Genomic DNA, 22,509 nt, shown 5'->3' on the forward strand with positions numbered 1-22,509 from the left:
AACCGTGGAGATTGGTGAAATTGACATCACTAAATGAGAAAACACGAAAGTATCAATATAATTTGAAGTTTTTTGTTGCATAAATAAATGATATGAATCATTGAGGAACTTGGTATGTACTTCCACACACAACTTGTAGGTTATGTATTTGTGAGTGTGAAAGATAAGGGGGGGGGGAGAGAGAGAGAGAGAATTAAAATGCATACTGGTATGGGCACAATTCTACTTATTGGAGACTTTAGAGAGGTTGACACATTAGGTATTAGGGAATTGTAGTCTGGCATGCATCATGTCTATCATTTGCATTGGCCTTTATCACATGGCCTATATACGTCCACAACTATGTATCTAGATATGGTAGGTGTAATGGGAGCCTTGATAGATTCTAGATATACATTCCATCAATTGTAATCTAACTTTCATAGTTAATACATTACCATTTACTAGAGAGAGATCTTTTTAGCGTCTAGGGAAGATCGACTGCAATGAGATAGGGCCTAGCCCATGACAAGGATCAAACTTGGAGTGTAATAGATAGATAGATTTTAGTATTATCTTTGGAGGTGAAATATGACCTTTGAAACAAAAAAATTACATTTTCATGTAATAGTGGCGACTCTCGATGTTCAAAAACCTTACTAATGAATGTCGCAATCAAGAGTGTACTCTATGCTTGTGAGAGAAATTCATGCTCAAAGATGTGTGGAAAACATAGTCAAATGTGATCAATGACATTGTGTCAAAGCGTAAAACATAGACTCCTGAACTTGTTTACAAGGACAAAGTGTGGATAGTCGAGTACTCATCACTTGTGCCCTAATGCCCTATCTCACATTCTAGTGAGTGTCAATTAGGTTGCATGGAAGGAACGGTTTGGGTCATAGACAATAGATGGGCTCTAACATGTAAGGATATACACAGTTTCTCCGTTTAGTGGAGAATATGGTTTCATAGTTAGGTGCAACATATGCAGTATAATGTGTGAATCGTGAGCCTCCACTTTTTCCCATGTTACAATACAATGGCATTGCAAAAAGGCTTCATTCATAGAGTAATCTATTGATATAGAAATGGAGCAATTTTTGTGTGTTTATGTGTCTTTTGAACCTTGCTTGCTTCCCGTACTATTATAGGTAGTCGATACTCAACCTCCTAGGTTTTTCCTTAGTGTGACACTCATAACAACTTTCACGAATTACACTAAAATTTGATTATTGTAAAAGTAAGGGGTATTCATTCACTATTAGCTCTTATTCACATGCCTATATTTGATAGATTTTGATACCATAATGCAACTTCAATACCTAGCTTGTGTGATTGAATGCGAAAGAGTGTGAGGGCTCTACAAGGATTAATCATCATATTCATAATTTTGTTCTTTTTAGAATCTTTACACTTCTTCCTTAGTCGTTTAATTACCTTTCCTCAATAACTCAGAGAGAGAGAGAGAGAGAGAGAGAGAGTACACCAAAGACAAAAGTGCATATTATCATGATACTGAAATATCAGAAACTGAAGCTAACAAAATAGTTAAATCAAGTAAGTAAACAACATACAATCAACACCTTATACAATAGATGGGGCTTGGTTAAACTAGAGCTTCTTTGGAAGTACACATAGAAGTTAGGAGGAATCTTGTAATGAATGGGATATCTAAGGTATCCTCTTCATTCAATGCAAAAGGCGTCTATTACTCCCTAAGTCAATGGTGGGCTTTAATACACACACATGCTCCGAGGAGTGTGGGTTAAAACTTAAAAGACATAAAGTGTGTGGTTGAGCTTATAACCTCAACAAAAGAGCCATGCATAAATGAGAGTTTGATGGGACAATGATAAACCTAATCTCTTTGTATAGTTCGTTCATCTTTCTTTTAAATCCCTCACATGGTTTAATTTCTTCCCAATTTTCTACGTGTGTTGTCAACATCAAACCACCATTAGCAAGGAGGTAGATTATTTAGCGAGTTTTTTGGGTCCCACCCCCACATTTTTGTACTACAAGTAGATAAAATTAGACATTCCCAACCTGAAAACTTATTGTTATATAGTAACAGTGTTTTTGTCTATTCCCACCCATCAAACAATCAACACTTGAATAAAACAATTACAAACTAATGAAACCTATGATACCATCGAATTATTACAAGGGTAAAAAACGTCAACGAATCTTGCCATAATGACTTTGTACAAGTAGTAGAGAACTATGAAAAAAACATGATAATGACCATCTCGCATACAAAATGGAGATAACATACAAAGAGACATAATTGATTTTCAAGTATGTGCTATGATGTTCACTATCATCACTCATAGTGGAAAATGTAGACTTTGAGGAATGGATCCTTATCTTCAAAACTACGAAGAACAAGACGAAATAACTTACCACAATTAGATCAAGAATTTCATAGGTTTTGGGAAGACAAACTAAAAAAGACATTGACAAAGTTATATCATTGAAAACAATCAAGATTGAAGTATCTATGATTGTGGACAACTGAAGCCATTGAGAAGTTTTTAACAACAAAAATCTTGAGATTAAAATGTAAAGCAATTGGCTACAATCTTTTCTGGGGGGGTTAACCTCGCATCATAAATTTTTGCGATTACATGCAAGTCTTATTGAATCAAAAGAGATACTTTGTGTTGAAGATAATGATACAATGTACCTTTACATTTATAGTGAAGATGTTTATAAAGAAAATGTTGTATGATTAGAATCTGAACACTTCCATTATGCATTTGGAACACTAAGATTCTTTTTTTTCCGGTCATTCTCGATCATAGATTTGATATAGAACTCTCCAGCCTTGTAAGAGGACCTGACCATAGGACCCGACGCCACATATCTAAACCCCTACAAATCCAAACAAGTAGAGAAGATAGAATATTATGTTTTTTTCAGTATATATGTAAGAAAACATTATGGTCGGGGGTTAGCCTATTAATTCACACCCTCAATTATGTGTATGTTCATACATTTCAGCAAAACAAAAAATTGAGCAATCCAAATCCAAAGAACAATACCATATCCATTCCAAGCTTTCGGTATTCCTCAAAGGCTTCTGGTGTGACATATTCTGAGACAGGCATATGCTTCTTCGTAGGGCGCATGTATTGCCCGAAAGTCATTACGTCAACACCTGCATCCCTCACAAGTTCCATAGTTCTAATAATTTGTGCAGGCGTCTCGCCACAGCCAAGCATGATGGATGTCTTTGTTAATGTGCCGGGAGCTGCCATAGCCTTGGCCATCCTCAAAACATCGATCGATTGCTTGAAATTTGCCCGATAGTCTCTAACTGAACGTTGAAGTTCTTCAACAGTCTCTATGTTGTGAGCAAAGACATCCAGTCCAGAGGTGGCAACACGCTCTACACATTCCTTGTCTCCTCTAAAGTCGGGAACTAATGAAAAAATTTGGAGGCAGCAAAAAATATATGAGGCAAAAAACAAACAGTATGAAGACTTGATATATAGATACGAGGATGTTACTTTTGTAAGAAACAACCACCTACTATATAGCAATGAAGGAATTACTTACATATAATAAGCACCTTGATATAAACAAGGAAAAGGTTACTTATTATCAGAGACAAGCTCCTGTATCACATGTATATATAGCAACAAAGAGGTTACTTACCAAGAGCTTCCACTAGCATTTCCGGTTTCTTTTCCTTAATCCGTTTTACTGTCTCTGCGAAATGGTTGCTGCCCTGATCTGGGATGTCGTCTCGGTCTACACTTGTGATGACAATATAATCCAAGCCCCATGCTGCAATTGCTTCAGCCACTTTGGATGGTTCCTCAGGATCGGGTGGAGGCGGTGCCCGTGATGTCTTTACAGCACAAAACCTGTGCCATCTCTCTCATTTCTTTCTCTTTCTTTAATCTCTCCCTATCGCTCTTGATGTTGGTTTGGTGGTTTACACAGTAGCATCAAAGTCATGAAATTGAGGGAACCCATTCAATCCTCATGATGGCCTTGGCCCCATCCCATAGCTCATTTACAATCTGTGGGGATGTTTATAATGTATCTATCTACTAAATGTTGTTGTGCTGTTATGCAGCACTAATCACATGATCACTGACAATACATAAGATATTGCACAAGGATGCAATCAGCACACTTGGGAACTTGATGTCTTGAACGTTGTGCACCACTGAATAACAAGAAGATTGAAGATGTGGGGCATCTCAAACACATGCATACATTCTAATGAATTCCAGGTCATCAAACAACGCTTCCCACCATCAATTACCCAATGCACTCACCTTGCTCAACTTCAAGTTGGATACATGTTTCCCACCTCTATACACAGATACAAGCTCTCTATCTATAAATTGGCGACCTTAAGACATATGCACAAGCTACACTTTGCTACACCCTTTGCACCAGCAAAGGGGACTCTCTTGTAAAGGTCTTTTGGGTCTCTTGGCTTATGTTTATGTTTCTGGCCACCACAAAGACATTAAAATCTCTTGACCTCTCGTTTTTTTCATATTGGGTTATACCCTAGTGGTAAGCCATGTTTTTACTAACCCATGCACTGGGATACAAAACTCACTACCAAAACTACTTACTAGATAACACTGCGGAATGTAGGGATTGTATGCACAGGTTGAACTCACCGCCATATGGTCTCTGCCTGACAATCTTTAGCATTCTTTGAATCCTTACAACCTGAGTTACATTTGTCAAGTCTCTCTCTAAGCTAGAGTTGGATGAGACTGATATAATTCTATTATAGAATGCATTAGATGACCTTTTTGTACAACGGTGATTGTGTTGTATGATCCTGGTAAATGAGAGAATGCAATCCCCCCCCCCCCTTCTCTCTCCCAAGCTTCAAAACAATGGGGAATCAGCCCTTATATTAGCATGCTGGATGCAATGGTAATTGCACATCAGTTATTTCTTGCATCGCTCCAGACCTCCACTGAAAATGTGCCAAGCAGTCACCATAAAGTGAGCAATGGAATGCTGATACAAAGGACATCAAGAGTACCAGGATGTAAGGCACATGGACCATACCATCACCAGATCATGGAGATCATTGCTTGCCATGTTTGATCCGCACGAAGATACCCAGATGCACATATTGCATCATTCCACCACACCAACCAACCTCAGATATGATCGCCAGTCACCACTACTTAATCCTTACATATTAGTTAAGCATTTCATGTTTGTAAATCATCTCCAAAATCATTACACCACATGCATTAAGATTATGTCTTGGGGCCTCAGGAAACCTAGAGTTTTTATTTTTGTTTTGATATGAATAACATGAATTCACACATATTTATAATCGTGATTTGTCCCATGGGCCATTTTGGCCTCTAGTAGTTTGCATCATCAACCCATGCTAAGAATGAAGGCATTGAAAAGATGCATAACTTATTGTCGAATGAACCAAAGCTCATAATGCTTGCATTTCAAATGCCATATCTTATCGACTATCACAAAAATCAATCCAAGCTGAGAACATATGCACTGAAAAGATGAATAAGTTATCGCTCATCACACAAATCAACTCATGTGACAATGGACTTGCTGATAAATGTATGCCTTCTCAACCCTCACAGAAATCAACCCAAGCTCAAAATGGATGCATTAAAAAGATCTATATACATCACATGAATCAATACAAACTAAGTGAAAATTAATGCATTTAAAAGATACCTACCCGAAATTCTAATCACACAATGAGCATAATTGAAATTACAATCAACACATTCGAAGCACTTAAGAGTTCAATCGGCATTTTCAAAATAGGTTCTTACCGACATCCGCGAGTACAAGTGTCGCCCAGGATCATGATGGTGGCAGTCGCGGTGCCAGTGTCTCCCCCAGTCCAACACTCACCAATATTCGGGCATTTTGCTTCCTCACAAACCGTATGAAGGTTGAGATCCCTCAGCTTCGCCTTGATCGCCGTATATTTCTCTCCACCTGGAACCACCCTCTTCATCCAATGAGGCTTCGGGATTGGATTCTTCTTCGAGCCCACTTCCACAGAGTATACATCTTCTTCTTCGTCTTCGTCGAGGGCGAGAGCCTTCTTAGAACTCAGGAAATCGTTCAGATTCGGCTCTTCCTTCGCCAATCTCTGGCGCAGGGACGACAACAACAAAGATGAAGAGGGGCTCTTCTTCTTGTTGTGGTTGTCTTCTACGATTGCCTCCGTGCAGAAATGGTGGGGCTGAAGGGGGTGGGAGGAGAGGCATGGTATGGATGTTGCTTGGATGGATTGATGGTGGGGCGTGTGCGGTGGAGAGGATTGCAGAGAGATGAAGCGAAGCAGAGCGCGAGGGAATGGCCTGGCCATGGCCATGCCTTCCTTCCTTCCTTCCTTCCTTCCTTTCTTTCTCCTCCACCTCCTCCACACAGAAGGATTTTGTTTCTTTTAGAGAGAGACGAGACAGAGAGAATGTTACTATGTACATATATTTTTTTACCATTCATTAGTTCCTTGGGAAAAACTTGTAACTTTGTAAGTAAGAAGAAGGCATTACAATTATTGTTCGGAACCTCTTCTTCGCTTCGATTCTTCTTTCGCTTCATGTTTTGTGGTGGAACTTGGACGGGAGAAACCATGACACGGGAGTTACGTCGATTTCATGGGACCATTTGGCCGCTCCCAAACTGCCAGGTGGTGCCGCAATATCAGATCGGGAAATGCATCCACTGCCTCATTACGAGATTATGTGTCCACAAGATCACCCATGGATATATATCTATGATGCCATATTTTCTAGATGCATGACGGATTGGTGCATGGGGAAAAAACAAAAATATTCGAGCATCATGGTCGTCATTACTTAGTGGATGTATTTTATTCCTCTAAAGATTCGACATTTTTGTATGCGGACAACAGTTGCTAAGGTCATTGGCAAGATGCGGTATCGTTCCTTGAGTGGGCACCATCAAGTGATCGAGAATTTCATAATTAGTTACAAAATGAATAGCTCGTTTCTTCTCGAGTGTTGAATTTGCATGGAAAAAGAGAAGTTGAGATCTCAATTCAATCGTTTATTTATATTGGAGGTTGTACATTTTGAAATGTGGTTGATAATGAATCTCAAAGGTTTGTCGGAATTTGAAGATGTCAAGCGATAGTTATGTATTCTCCCACATTATGGATTTATTTGGGAGAAATTACAAGCTATACCATTGTAGCATGGATCTTTGACATTGAAAACAAATGTTGCACCTTGGGCAGATTGGCAATTACATGATGGTACATGCTTGTTACAAGTCACTACAAATATATTGTATCATCATGTAATGGCATCATTATCTTGGCTATCTCCAAAGGCAGAAAAATCGCGGATATATGTAAGTCGAATGCAAGGTGGTGGCAAATATTACAACATGATTGGCATTCCCACTTGCCATTTCGTGCAAAGGTATTCATATGGAGAGTCGTCATTGGTGGCCTCCCATTAGGTCCAGCCTTAAAGAGACAAGGACTAGGGTTGTGTACGTGTTTCTTTTGCACCATTCCGTTAGACGACAATACACATAGGTTAGCGTGTATGATTTGGAAGTACTTATAAGACGTTTGGCAAGTGTTAAACCTGTTGTTATTTGAGGCCTCAACAATGGTATTTTTCTTAGTATGTTTAAAGTGGTCCAAATGACGAGATGGAGATATTGTTCAAATTTTTACAATATTAGGGACTTCAAAACTATAGAATATGTGTAATGCTTTCATGTTTGATAGTAGACATGGGGGGAAAGCCTATATGAAGAAGTTGAAAGGTATTCTTATGTGGTATTTCTGGATGTTAGAGCATGTGGGGATCAGTTCCTCAAATGCATATTCAGGTTTTTTAGTGGCATTACAAAACATCCCTCTCCCTACATATGATAGATAGGTAAAAGAGAATAAGAAGTATTGTAACAAGTGGATTTACATACAATTAATATCATTTTGTGCTTTTACCAAAAGAAGAAGAAGAAAGTTTTCCAGTATGAATGTTCGTCGGATGTCATTCAGATATTTGACTAGAGGTATAATATCTTCTTTGCTTGATGATTGGTGTGCCCAAAACCTCCCACGACCCTTTGGCAGATGAAGGTACAATTGAAATGAGTAGGCACACAACCCTGTGTTCCAATCTCTGGATTTTGACTAAGTATTAAACATAATTTACTTGATTGCATTGTTAGCTATCATCATCTCTTGTTTGTGAGCATCTATCATCAATTTCTATAATTCCCTTCGGAATTAGTGGATTTCCAACATGGATAATCCGGATTTCATTGAAATATATACATTTGTTGTTCTTTGTAAATTGAGCAACATCCCATTATTATGCTTTGTCTCTGTCTTTGTCTCTATGGCCACTCCTACTTTCATTGCCTTATATACATTTGGGTTCTTTGTAGACAACCCTATCATATTGTGTCTAAACTCAGCAACGTCCCATTATCATGTTCTTTGCATTTGAGAACACATGCAATCACGGAGATATTAAGTGTTGGGTCCTCAAGAAATTCCTTTTCGACACTTTGGTGACACCAAAGCTTCTCTATGGGGTGGTACCACCCCTAAATATACTTGGAAAGAGTTTAAAAATCACCAAAAACATTTTTCTTATAAAGTTTCTACAAGTTAAGAAACAAATGCCATACACCCTCCTCCTTCCCATTGAGATCATGGCCATAGAAAGGGGTCGTTGAATACATGCTTAAGCTTCAAAAAAATCCCTCACATCAGCTTTCTAGAATCACATGGGAAACAAGCAAAATGATCCAAAAAACGCATCAAAACAAAATGTTGTGTTCCGGTTGGATGCAATATATGGAAAACTGGTTTGGTAGATGGGATGCAATACACTTGCTTCACGATGCATTGTTAGATTCCCTTGTGAATCAGGCCTTTTTGCAACGCCAATGTATCATGACATGGGACACATATGGAGGCTCATGCTTCACACATTATACTATACATGTTGCACCTAACTACAAAACGATATATTCTTCGCATAATGGGGAACTCGTACACATTGATACATGTCAGAGCTCATCCTGTTGTCTTCCATTCAAACCATGCTTCCATGCCACTGAACTCACATGCATTACAATGTGAGATAGGGTGTTGGGGCACAATTGATGAGAGTGGTTGACTATGCACACTTTGCGCTAAACGAAGTTCAAGAGTCTGAGTATTACACTTTGAAACAATGTCTACCTTTGATCATATTCGACCATGCTTTCCACATATCTTTGACCAAACCCAATCCTTGCACAAAATTCTCTCACAACCACAATGTGCACTCTCAATTACAACATTCATTGATAATGTTCTTGAACATCAAGATTTGTTTCTTACTTTCACATATATTAAGTGAAATGTAATATTTTTGGTCTCATAAGTCATATTTGACCTCCAAAGTTGATAATAGAATCTATCTATCTATCTATCTCTCAAACCCAATCCTTGCACACACATTGCTCTCACAATCACAATTTGCATTCTCGATTGTGACATTCATTAGTAAGGTATCCTTGAAAATTGAGAGTCACCACTTGCTTTCACATGTATTACGTGAAAACGTTATGTTTTTGGTGTCATAGGTCATATTTGAGATCCAAAGACAATAATATATATATATATATATATATATCTCATATTAAGGGTGGATTGTACCATAAATATAAGTAAGCCAATGTTTTTTTTGTATATATCCCTACATCGAGGGTTTAGGTCTCAAATATTCATGGGTTCGGAACGAAAGATGACCACATCTTGTGTCCGAACGTTATGAAGCGAGGTACAATGGTCTCCACTAAGTTTAGCAGAAGCATCAATTCGGGGGGGCATTCCCATAAAAGTTCCTTTTTCTTTAGATTGTAATTAATTTAACCCTAATGGTAAGTTGTTATACTACGAGCGCTACATCTTGGGTTCAAACCCCAAATTTCTCACCTCATATATACTTCATACATATCTCTTAATTCACTAGATGCCACTGCGGAATGTAGGGGTTGAACCCATGACCTCCCTTCTCCTTCTCTCTCATCAATCAATCAATCAATTAGAGCTTCCCATGTGAATCCCCCCCAACGCCATATCCCACCATATTTTGATTCGAATGCAGAGATCGCGATCCACACCTCAGCGTCTGTGGAAGAACCGACTCAGATCTCTCCCTCTCCCTCTCCCAGGTCTTAGGGCGTGGAATATCTATACTTCCTCAGGTCTACATAGTCCACGGGCTCGGCAACATGAAGGTTTCAGGAAAACTAGAGGACAAGCAATTGGAAATGGAAAAGACGGAGAAGAAAAACTTGCAGGAAAAGGAGACGGGCAAGAATTATGCTCCCGTAGATCAAATTCGGATTCTTTGGAAGCGAAGCAATTCTCCGAGGTTCGGGTCGATGAGCTTATACACATGTTGGACGTATGTAGGAGGAAGAAAGACCGATCAGATGGTCTTCGTTTGTTTTCATTTATTCATGAATCCGGGTTTGATTCCCATCCATCCCTTGAGAAATGCCTTATATCTACTTTTGCCGAAATTGGCCTCTTGTCTGAAGCTCGACAAGTTTTCAATGCATTTTCACATCCGAAGGAATGGTCTTGGAACTCGCTCATCACAGGTTTTGCCAAGCATGGTATGCTAATTGAAGCTTTCACACTGTACCAGACAATGCAAAATGAACATTGTTCCTATGCTGATGCTACCACCATCGTTTCATTGCTCAATGCTTGTGGAAAAGCAAAGGATCTCGAAAGAGGCTTGAAGATACATTCAGATGTTCGTGGAAATGGAATGATTGAGAATAACATATTTGTTGGTAGCTCATTAGTCAATATGTATGCAAAATGTGGGTTGCTTGGGAAAGCAGAAGAAGTGCTATGTATGCTTCCGATTCGGAATGTTGTCTCTTGGACGGCATTGATTGGTGGCTATGTGGAGTATGGGTATGGTGAGGAAGCTTTGAAATGCTTTGAAAAGACAGAACTTGAAGGCATCTCTCCAAGTATGATCACCTTCGTTTGTGTCTTGAAAGCATGTGGTAGCATAGGAGACATAGTTAAAGGCCGAGAAATTCATGCTGGGGTTGAAAGAAGAGGAATCTCAATGGGAAAAGAGCTAATGGTTGCAAATACGATCATTGATATGTATGCCAAATGTGGGTTTCTTGCCTCGGCAAGGCATGTCTTTGATAAGCTTCTGGTTCGAGATGTGGTGTCCTGGACAACCTTAATAGCGGGGTATGTTGAATATGGGCATGGTGAAGAAGCACTCAAGTGTTTCGGAAAAATGCAGCTTGAAGGTACTTCACCCGATCCTGTTACCTTTGTTTGTGCCCTAAAAGCATGCGTCAGTATAGGTGCAATAGAGGAGGGCCAAGAAATACATTATCAGATTGAAAGAAAGGGATTGCTAGAAAGGAACCTTTTTGTTGGCAGTACCCTTATTGATTTGTATAGTAAATGTGGGTTGATTGAAAAAGCACAAGGAGTATTTGACAAGATCCTGGTTCGAAATACAATAACTTGGAATGCATTAGTTTCAGGATATACTGATGACGGACAAGGAGAAAAAGTACTGAATGGACTTGAACTGATGCAATTAGAGGGTATCCATCCCGATGCTATCACGTACATGTGCTGCTTGAAAGCCTGTGGTATGCTACAGGCTATCTGCAAAGGCAAAGAGATACACGGTGAGATAGAGAAGCATGGTTGGCTAGAAGGACTTAGTATTGTGAATGCCCTTGTAGATATGTATGCAAAATGTGGCATGCTTCTTGTTGCACAGCAAGTTTTTGACAAACTTCCAGTTCAAGATATTGTATCATGGAATGTGCTTATTGCAGGATATGCCGAACATGGGTATGATATGGAAGCTCTCAAGAGTTTTGAGCAAATGCAAATTGAGGGTTTGTACCCAGATTCCATCACTCTAGTTTGTAGCTTGAGATGTTGTAGCAATGTTGGTTTCTTAAAGAAGGGCATGAAAATACATGCAGAAATCGAAAAAAGAGGGTTGCTGGAGATAGATCTGGATGCCAATAGAGCTTTGATTGATCTGTATATCAAGTGTGACTTGCTTCTTGTAGCGCAGAAACTATTTGATAGACTTGAATTGAAGGACATGATAGTATGGAATGCATTGATTGCGGGATATTCTGAAGCCGGGCATGGTGAGGAGGCCCTAATATGTCTTAGTGAAATGCAACTACTCGGCATTGCCGCTGATGTTGTCACCTGTATTTATGCCTTGAAAGCTTGTGCAAATATAGGAAATGCTGAAAAGGCTAAGGAAATACATGGTAAGATTGAACTACATGGTTTTTCAGTGGGAAACGCTATTGTTGGCAATGCCTTAATCGATATGTATGGAAAATGTGGTTCGATTGTTCTAGCACAAGATGTATTTGATCGGCTTCCCACGCGAGATATAATATCGTGGACAACACTGATAACAGGATATGTGGAGCATGGATATGGCATGGAAGCACTTGACTGCTTCAAATGGATGCAACTTGAGGGTATTTCTCCCAATGCTACTGCTTTTGTTAGCAGCTTGAAAGCTTGTTCCATTTTACAGGCCATAGAGAAGGGTTATGAAATCCATAGTGAGATTGAAGCGAGGGGATTACTTGAAGAAGATATTATCGTTGGAAATACTTTAGTTGACATGTATGCAAATTGTAGGTTGCTTGATACAGCCAAAAAAGTATTTTACAAACTTCCAGTTCGTGATGTAATCTCATGGACATCATTGATTGCAAAGTATGCTGAATATGGGCAAGGAGGTGAGGCATTCAAACTCTTCAAACAAATGCGACTCAAAGGTGCTTCCCCTGATGTTGTCACTTTTGTATGCAGCCTAAAAGCTTGTGCCAGGGAAGGCACAACTGATAAGGCTCGAGTAATACATGGTGAAATTTATGCTGAGATTGAAAAAGAAGGGTTCCTCGAGAAAAATCTCTTTCTAGGGAGCACATTAGTTGATATGTATGCAAAATGTGGATTACTGGCTAGGGCAAGGCAAGTTTTTGATAAGCTTCCTGTCCAGAACACTGTTTCATGGAATGCTTTAATCACTGGCTATGCCCAACATGGTGATGGTGAGGAAGCATTGAACTGTTTTCATCAAATGCAACTAAGGGGTGTTTCTCCTGATGCTGCCACATTTGTCTCATGCTTGCAAGCATGTGGTAGCATTGGAGCTATTGACAAAGGTCTTGAAATACACGATGAAATTGAAAGGCAAGGCTGGCTAGATAGAGACCTTGTCGGCAACACTTTGGTCGATATGTATGCCAAATGTAGTGCTCCTGATAAAGCAAGACAAGTGTTTGTGAAACTCCCAGCTCGAGATGTGGTTTCTTGGACAGCACTCATGAGAGGCTATGCACATCTGGGGGATAGTGAAAATGTTTTTAGTTTGTTTCATGACATGCTAGGGCAACATATAAAGCCAGATCCGGTCACATTTATTGTTGTTCTTAGCACATGTAGCCGAACAGGCCTTTTAAGCAAGAGTTGGACGTATTTTGAAGCTATGAGTAGAGACTATGGTATAAGTCCAATGCATGAGCATCATAATTGCATGGTTGACGTACATGGTCGTTCAGGTCAGTTAGATGGAGCGTTTGATATGATTGGTAAACTATCTTTTTGTGGCAATGCCGAGATATGGCACTCGATGATGGGTGCATGTAGGAATCTAGGAAATGTGGAGGTTGGAAAGCAAGTTTTCGAACATGCAATGTGCTCGAACGGAAAGGATTCAGTAGCTTATGTGTTGATGTCTCAAATCTGTGCCGAATCAAAACAGCCCACTCTCTTCCCCACCAGAGATCCAAATTAAAATGAGTTTGTATAATATGAGAATCAGGACAGAAATCTATTCTTTGTTCATTCATTCATTTTATCCTCTTCAGTTTAGGGCATTTTTGCCTCATTGTCTCCATGCCATTTCATTATGTTTTTGATCGTTTCTAGAGTATAGGCTTCATATAAAGGTTCAAATAATGTATAACTATGGATATAGGTCAAAGTTACTTTATGAAATCTCTTGGAAGGCTCAAAACGCAAGGTTGAAAAATTGGTTGGATTTATCTAAAGATTGTGTTTCATGGCATTATTATATCAATGGGCATGTTCACAAACTGATGAAGGTGGGTTCAATTCTTCCCACACAAAGTCATTCTAAACAGAATCATATTGTTTGATACCATGTCACTATAACCCACAACTCAACAAAAAACTCAACCATGGCAAGGAAGAATTCTCTTATAATAATAGATAAACATTCTGAAGCACTATTATAAGCCATTGTGAATAAGCTCCATTGTAAACGTCACATGTAATGTATGTCTATTCATTGCAGACAAAAAAACTGTGAATATTCAACAAATGCAAAAAGCCACCAACTCTGTCCAATAGTTATAATAATGGCTTGGAAGGTACTAGCATATCTAATTATATATATAGAGAGAGACTCCATTGCACAAGGTAATACAATTGCTCTTCAACCTTGCATATAGAATAAATATACACTTTATAGAAAGATCAAGATTACTTTGCAAGACCTTGGAAACAAAAACCAAAACAAATGTATATTCATAGTTTTTCAACTCTAGATATAATCTTCTAAATTGCAATGCATCACGGGCAGGTCAGCTCTCTTCATTGCATCCAAAAACTCTTGGGCCTTACCAAATCTCCCATCTTTACAACATACTCTAATCAAGTTCTCATAGACATCTCGATCCGGTGAGATTTGTGCATCTTTCATCCTTGAGAAGAGTCTCAAAGCTTTAGTAGAATCACTCAACTCGACACACACTGAGAGGAATGCTTTATATACACGAAGATCAAGACAACAACCCATTTCTTCCATTTCCCAATAGATTGCCAATGCGTCTCTAGGTTTACCCATGCTCAATAGAGAAGTCACTACTAGTTCAAACATGATCACATTGGGGAGAAAACCAGCCGATTTCCACCATGTGAAAAGGTTAGGCACAACTTCATACATTCTTGCCTTGCGACACGCCGCCATCACAGCCGTCACGTGTTCAAGTCCGAGCTTCAGTTCAGGGAAACCACCCATTTCTTTGAGAAGACTTTTAACCACGTTTCCTTGGTTGAGTCGGCTGGCAAGAAGGATAAGCTCGGCGTAAGAGGATTGACCGAGTGTGAAACCATAGTTTTTAGCCTCTTCTTTCACTAGCAATGCTTCGTGGAGGCGGCGTGCAAAGGCGAGGCCACGGATGAGAGCCCCGAAACGATCACGCATAGGATTTGAAGAAGTCGGGTCCATAGTCATGGTTGTATCCATCATCATCAGGAGGTTTCTTGCTCTATCTTCCATCGCAGCTTCGGCGAGGACTTGAATGGTGGATAAGAGGGTTCTTTCGTCGGGCCAAAGGTGGGGGTAATCTTGTTGCCACAAAAATGTTTCTAGTGCTAGAAGAGGCATCCCAGCTCGGCCGAGTTCACGGATCGTTCCCGATAACGATCCACGTTCTAGAAGGTGCTGCGATCCCCCGAGGACTTGCACAACATCACGGGAATCACGGATATGGTCAGCCAAATGGGCAGGACAAAAGACCTTAGCCTTGGACATAGGCATAGACATGTGCATAGTTTTCTGGTACCTTTTGCGTGTGGGGGGAGAATCCATGGAACGGACTTTCTTCTGATTCCTTACCAGAGGTGGTGGGCGGTGTGTTGAGAAGGGTCTGGGTGGTCGATGGAGAAGGGAAGAGAGTATGTCGAGGTGCTCAGATGTCCATTCCTCCTCCTCCTCCTCCTCCTCCTCCTCCTTGCTTCTTGTATTGGGCACGGGCACGGGCATGGGCATGGGGGAAGTGTTGGAGATGGAGATGGCAGTGGACATTGATGAGAAAGGAAGCTCGGAAGAGCAAGAAGCTGAAGAGGAAGCGAGTGGGAGGCAAGATGGGTGTTTGACATGGGCACGGCCATGGCCAGGTACATGGGCCTGATGATGAGAGGTCACAGAGTGACAGAGATGATCCATTCCTTCTCTCTTGGAGGTTGGTTTGACACTTTGGTCGGGCTTTTGCTTGGGTGGTTGTCTACAATGTACATAGTATAGCTATTAATAATTATACATAGTTAGTAGGAAACTCCCATGGCACTCCACCTCGTCTCACTACCGGAGAAGCCTAAGAGACACACGTAAAGATAGCCGAGGAAACTCCTGGGTACTCCACCCCCCAGCTAAGAGAGGCACATAGATAGCTGATTGAGTGAGTGAGTGATTGTGTATGTGTGTGAGAGAGTAGAGATCCTAGATGGATAGCTCAAATGGCGAGATTGTGTAGTGGTAGATAACAATCGGCAACGGTTCGGTTCGGTTTGAGAGAGTCCAAACCGAACCGTTTACAAAGGTTGAAACTTGAACCGAACCGAACCGTGAAACTGTTAAACCGAACTGTTAAACATTTTTCAAACCGTAAAACCATTAAACAGTAAAAACCGTAGTTTCGTGGTTCGGTTTCGGTTTTCAACATAGGTCTAATTTTTTATTTTTTAAAATTTATAATATTTCATTATTTACAATTTTTAAGATGTTCCTAAAATGTGAGAATAAGATCTAAAGATGCGAAGATTGTTTAAAGACAATTTTTAAATTTTTTTAGAAAATTTAAAGTTTTTTTAATAAAATAAAATAAACAACCGTTAAACCGTTTAAACCACGGGATTTGACTGTTGAAATCGAACCAAAACCGAACCAAACTGTTAAGCTGTTAAACCGTGGTTTCACGGTTCGGTTCGGTTCAAACCGAACCGTTTGCCGATTGTTAGTGGTAGAGACAAAGGTCATGCTTCTAGGCCTTGCATTCCATTAGGGCACCTGGGAAAAGTAGGGGAAAAAGAGGCGTGATAGTCAAAGCCTTGAACCCAAGACCTTACACTCAGGCACCTAGAAAATTAGGGGAAAAAAACGAGGTGTGATAGTCAAGCCATGATCCCAGGACTTTATAGTTGGTAGCCTTATAACTTACCACTAGCGTAAGGTAGTTTCACAAAAGAGAACCAAACAGAGATACTTTCAATTTGGTGATTTTCATTTGTGGCATGTCTATAGTGCAATTGCTTGATTTCCATCTTATTGAAGAACGCAACACAACTAGTGTATGCACAACATTTAGAATAGAGTATCGATATATTTTTATCAACCATGAGAGGGCCAATTCTTATCTATGGGATCCAATCAATATGTCACATCACTTCCTTGAGTAGGGACGCTTACTTTGTGGCAAAACCTCTCTATGTGAAGATAAAAAAATGTGCTCACCCTTCTTGGTGGAGATTTGAGTATGAAACATACAATTAGCATACAAGTCTAACAAGGCATCATACTTCTTATGAATTATCTCATATCTTGAGCATGAAAGACAATAAGCGATATTCATCCTCCATGATTAGGTTTTCATTGCAATACCTTGCATATCTTCATACTTCAATGATGATGCCATGATGATACCTCGACACCTAACTTGTGTGAGCAAGTTCAAAGAAGTCTTGAGGCTCTATGAGAGCCGAGGCTCTTGGGTGTAGTAAGATGCAGATAGAGTTTAAGAATTTTTACTTTGTGTTGGGCCCAACATTCGTGATGTATTATTGTAAATTTGACATTTTAGTATCTTTTTACTTCATCCTTAGTGCTCTAGGAATCTATCCACAATGATCACATGCTTCATAGCATCACCTAAAACCTCCAAAAAAAGCTCTACTCCCCATTCTTATATTATTTTATAATATCAAGCACCCAACAAGATGATCAAGTTAACTTAACTCTTTTCTTGGTTACCACCTAAATGGACCAAGTATTCATTTCTAATAACATGAAAGAATAAAATGTTAAGGATTTAATTCCTTTTTTTTGTGAAATTTCTCTATTCATTCCATGCAATAAGTGAGATAACATCAATCGCACCTCACGTATCACTTTGGTGAATAGCATTTTTCCGAAGGGATTAACACGACTCATACATTGGAGCCTTGCACTAGGGAATCGCCTTCTGCTCGGTGGGCTAACAATGGGATTGGGGAACATCACTCCCGAATGTCAAAGACCACATTACACATAAACATACAAGAGCACTTACCTCTCCACTCCATGCAACCACGAAGCCTTAGAGGCTTAATAACTTAATATAAATTAAGACACACTTAATCATTACACTAGTTAAGATATATGTTAGTCTCAATTAAATAGATAATCATTATATAAGAAACATAAGAGGCATTTCAATTAAATAGATAATTACTTCGCGAGAAACATGTATATCTCGATTAATTGGGTGAAAAAGCTACATGGAAGAAAGTGGCTCTTATTGGATGTAAAGGGGAGGGAATGAGGACAAAAAGGTTGCCCCAAAGACAGGGATCCAAAAGGTATTTTTTACATTAGGGCTCTTTCCCTTTTATGCAAGTTTGAAACCCTAAAGGCCCATTTCACATTACAATTCCATTGGTCATTGACCATTCCTACATAATAGTGGGTGGTTCCCCACAAACTACAATATAGGCTATAGGCATGTTTCTTGCATACATTTGGCTTGTGACCAAATGTTCAAATTGAAAATACTAAAACCTTATAGGTTTATGATATCTAAAGAAGTTTAACATTATTTCCATTAACATCCTCCACACCTATTGAGTGCTCCGTCCTCAAAGCATCAAAAGTGTGTTTTACTTCTTAAATATTGAAAACATTAAGAATCATAGCAAAATGTTCACCGAATTATGATCCTCTTTATTGATGTGGTGGTTGTAAATTGTAATTATTATTGAGATATGCTTTAACTACCATAGGATTTACTAACATCAACCTCACTTCCCATTCTCATGGATCACTTTGGCGGCATTGATTCACATATTAAATTGTAGTGCATGTGTTAATGAATACATACATATATTGTATGGGCTATCTATGTAAATAATTTTGTGTGCCTACAACAATGTTTCAGTCACTCTCTCATACTCTTCTATTAATGTGCTCTAAGCTTGCTTGTAATTCATATTTATTTTTTGCCTAAATCATATGTTGTAATACGACATCTCAAACATCTAATGACCATTCAAGAATATAGGAAAGAAGGTTCCATGGAAACATGAACACAAGTTATGAGATTCAAAGTCCAAAATCTTAACCACTAGACTATGGAACCATTAAAAAAAGGTAAAGAAAAAAGACTACATGCTACATAATTATATTTTCGAGAAAGACAAACGCACATAATTAAGCAACAAAAACATTGAATAACATCTCACATCCCATCCTAGTATATCACTTTGGTTGCATTTATTTTCAAATATGTAATAACTATTCAAGATAAGAGTCAAGAAGGTTCCAGTAAGACTTGAAATTGGGTTAATATATCCAGGGTTCAATGTCCTAACCATTGGACCATCAATCCATAAAAAAGAAATCAAATTATACCCCTCAAACATCAATATCACTCCAAATGTCGCTTGGAAGCTTCTACCGAGACTTGAACTCCAGTTACTGGATCCAAAGTTCAATGACCTAACCATTAGGCCATGGAACCATTAAACAAAATAGCAAAGATAAAGCAAAGCACTTGGCCTAATCAAACATATAATGACTATTCAAGAAAACAGATTGCCATAGGCAAGTTATACACAAGGATTGGAAGTTAAATTAAATAACATATATCTCACTTCCCATCCTCATATCACTCTGGTTGCGTAGATACTAAACCATATAGTGACCATTCAAGAAAGGAGTAGAGGAGGTTCCGTTGTGACTTGAACTCGAGTTATTGGATTTACTATCCAATGTGATAACCAATAGACCGTGGAACCATTGATCATTTTATGCCCCTAGTTTGGGTAACTAGTCATGCCCAAACAGAGTTAAAAGGATTCTTCACTTATACTCAGGTTACTAGACTATTGAACAATTAAAATACTCAAATTAACATAGGATGGATACCTGATGATGTCAAGTTAGATTAAACACTACCTCACTTGCCATCCTCCTCCTATATCAAGTTGGTTGCATCCATACTCAAACATATAGTGAATATTCAAGAAGGATCCACAAAGACTTGACCTCAAAACTCAAGTTATTGGATTCAAAGTCCAATGTCCTAACCACTTGACCACAAGATGGTGTAGCTTCAATATTGGAAACTAGGATGGTGTTGAAACACCATTGAGGGTCTGAATTCCTATCCTATATTTCGATATCAAATATTAAGCCATAATAAAATTGAGAGATGTCAACATCATATAGTATCTAGGGGAGTAGCATAGTGAAGTGATACATTAGGATGGGATACTCAAACATATAGTGATGATTCAAGAAAAAGAGTGAAGAAGGTTCCATTGAGATTTGGGGGAGTAGCACAATGAAGTGGTACATGAGGATGGGATGCTCAAACATATAGTAACTATTCAAGAATAGAGTGAAGACGGTTAAAATTGAGAGATGTCAACATCATATAGTATCTAGGGGAGTAGCATAGTGAAGTGATAGATTAGGATGGGATACTAGAACATATAGTGATGAAAAAGAGTGAAGAAGGTTCCATCGAGATTTGGGGAGTAGCATAGTGAAGTGGTACATGAGGATGGGATGCTTAAACATATAGTGACTATTCAAGAATAGAGTGAAGAAGGTTCCATCGAGATTTGAACTCCGATTACTAGATTCAAAGTCCAATGTGCTAACCACTAAACCATGGAAACAATAAAAAAAATGTATTTTTTCAAGTATCCCATACCTCAATGTATCACTTTCTTTCCATTGACACTCAACCATACAATGCCTATTCAAGAAAAGAGTCAAGCATCACTTTCTTTCCATTGATACTCAACCATACAATGACTATTCAAGAAAAGAGTCAAGCATCATTTTGTTTCCAATGATACTCAACCATACAATGACTATTCAAGAAAAGAGTCAATCAGGTTTCACAAAGCCTTCAACTCGAGTAATTGCATTCAAAGTCTTGTGATACACTGCAGGGTTAGTGGATTCAGAGTCTCGTTTATCACTGCATTGATACTCAATGATACAGTCATTACTATACAGAAACTCACGCAGGTTCCACTAAGATTTGAACTCGGGTTATTGGATTCAGAGTCCAAAGTCCTAACCACTAGACCTTGGAAACATTAGTTGAGTAAAAACTGAGTACGAAGATCAACATAGAGAAATGATACACAATGATGGGAAGTGACATAATCTAACTTCCCATCCTCATGTATCATTTTGGTTGCATTGATGCTCAAACATATAATGACTATTCAAGAAACAATTCCACCAAGAGTTGAACTCACGTTATTTGATTCAAAGTCCAATGTCCTAACCACTTGTCCATAGGATGGTATAGCTCCAAGATTGGAAATAGGATGGTCTGGAAATACCATGGAGGGTCTGAATCCGTATCCTACAATTCAATATCAAATATTAAGCCATAATAATATTGAGAGATGTCAACATCATATGGTATCTAGGGGAGTAACATAGTGAAGTGATACATCAGAATGGGATACTCAAACATATAGTGACGATTCAAGAAAAGCGTGAAGAAGGTTCCACCAAGATTTGGGGGAGTAGCATAGTGAAGTGATACATGAGGATGGGACACTCAAAGAGATAGTGACTATTCAAGAATAGAGTGAAGAAGGTTCCACCAAGATTGGGATACTCAAACATATAATGACGATTCAAGAAAAGCGTGAAGAAGGTTCCACTGAGATTTGGGGGAGTAGCATAGTGAAGTGATACATGAGGATGAGACACTCAAAGAGATAGTGACTATTCAAGAATAGAGTGAAGAAGGTTCCACCAAGATTTGAATTGTTGTTACTAGATTCAAAGTCCAATGTGCTAACTACTAGACCATGGAACCAATACCATACAATGACTATTCAAGAAAAGAGTCAAGCAAATTTCACCAAGTCTTTAACTTGAATTATTGGATTCAAGGTCTTGTGATACACTACGGGGTAGGGTTATTGGATTCAAAGTCTCATTTATTACTGCATTGATACTCAACCATACAGTGATTACTATCAACAAAAACTCACGCAGGTTCCACCGAGACTTGAACTCGGGTTATTGGATTCAGAGTCCAATGTCCTAACCACTAGACCACGGAACCATTCGATGAATAAAAAAGTGAGTACGAAGATGAACATAGAAAAATGATACACAAGGATGGGAAGTCACATAATCTAACTTCCCATCCTTGTGTATCATTTTGGTTGCCTTGATGCTCAAACATATAATGAGTATTCAAGAACCAAGACTTGAACTCAAGTTATTTGATTCAAAGTTCAATGTCCTTGTCCATAGGATGGTATAGCTCTAAGATTAGAATTGTGATGGTTTGGAAATATCATGGAGGTCTGATTCAAGAAAAGAGTGAAGAATGTTCCACCAAGATTTGGGGGAGTAGCATAGTGAAGTGATACACGAGGATGGGATACTCAAACATATATTTATTAGTGAAGAAGGT

General features: G+C 38.9%; 3 protein-coding genes and 1 non-coding gene across 5 annotated transcripts; 1 reads left to right on the forward strand and 3 right to left on the reverse strand.

Annotated features, from left to right (window-relative positions):
• Nucleotides 1-2,517: 2,517 nt before the first annotated feature.
• Nucleotides 2,518-6,400, reverse strand: LIP1 (lipoic acid synthase 1). Its single transcript, XM_087328127.1, has 4 exons — nt 5,787-6,400; nt 3,643-3,854; nt 3,027-3,406; nt 2,518-2,856 (listed from the first exon to the last, which is right to left on the reverse strand). The coding sequence occupies exons 1-4, from the start codon at nt 6,335-6,337 to the stop codon at nt 2,734-2,736; spliced, it is 1,266 nt and encodes a 421-aa protein (XP_087184253.1). The 5' UTR covers nt 6,338-6,400; the 3' UTR covers nt 2,518-2,733.
• Nucleotides 6,401-10,065: 3,665 nt separating this feature from the next.
• LOC147869291 (pentatricopeptide repeat-containing protein At2g39620-like) lies at nt 10,066-13,892 on the forward strand. The gene has a single exon (XM_087328102.1). It carries the CDS (start codon nt 10,107-10,109, stop codon nt 13,842-13,844), a length of 3,738 nt encoding a protein of 1,245 aa, XP_087184228.1. The 5' UTR covers nt 10,066-10,106; the 3' UTR covers nt 13,845-13,892.
• Nucleotides 13,893-14,579: 687 nt separating this feature from the next.
• On the reverse strand, nt 14,580-16,030 carry LOC147869292 (pentatricopeptide repeat-containing protein At2g01860-like). 2 transcript variants are annotated; one of them, XM_087328121.1, is made up of 2 exons: nt 15,828-16,030; nt 14,580-15,794 (listed from the first exon to the last, which is right to left on the reverse strand). In XM_087328121.1, the coding sequence occupies exons 1-2, from the start codon at nt 16,020-16,022 to the stop codon at nt 14,616-14,618; spliced, it is 1,374 nt and encodes a 457-aa protein (XP_087184247.1). In that variant the 5' UTR covers nt 16,023-16,030; the 3' UTR covers nt 14,580-14,615. The 2 variants fall into 2 exon arrangements, with proteins under 2 accessions (XP_087184247.1, XP_087184240.1); XM_087328114.1 differs by having other exon boundaries at nt 14,580-16,030.
• Nucleotides 16,031-22,080: 6,050 nt separating this feature from the next.
• Nucleotides 22,081-22,152, reverse strand: TRNAQ-CUG (transfer RNA glutamine (anticodon CUG)). The gene has a single exon. It is a non-coding gene; the product is annotated as a tRNA-Gln (tRNA).
• Nucleotides 22,153-22,509: the final 357 nt, after the last annotated feature.

The sequence above is a fragment of the Azolla caroliniana genome, unplaced genomic scaffold (genome assembly GCF_043228905.1).
Source record: "Azolla caroliniana isolate FFs.n. ecotype wild unplaced genomic scaffold, voAzoCaro1.0.p SCAF_1, whole genome shotgun sequence".
In the NCBI taxonomy this organism is placed as follows: Eukaryota; Viridiplantae; Streptophyta; class Polypodiopsida; order Salviniales; family Salviniaceae; genus Azolla; species Azolla caroliniana.

Excerpts from the sequence above, each read along its gene's own strand:
- LIP1 (XM_087328127.1), bottom strand. The coding sequence starts at position 6,337 with ATGGCCATGGCCAGGCCATTCCCTCGCGCTCTGCTTCGCTTCATCTCT. Across the intron at positions 3,855-5,786 it reads ACTTGTACTCGCGGATGTCG|GTTTTGTGCTGTAAAGACAT; the intron begins GTAAGAACCTAT and ends GAGATGGCACAG. Across the intron at positions 2,857-3,026 it reads GAAAGCTTGGAATGGATATG|GGGTTTAGATATGTGGCGTC; the intron begins GTATTGTTCTTT and ends TTGGATTTGTAG.
- LOC147869291 (XM_087328102.1), top strand. The coding sequence starts at position 10,107 with ATGCAGAGATCGCGATCCACACCTCAGCGTCTGTGGAAGAACCGACTC.
- LOC147869292 (XM_087328114.1), bottom strand. The coding sequence starts at position 16,022 with ATGGATCATCTCTGTCACTCTGTGACCTCTCATCATCAGGCCCATGTA.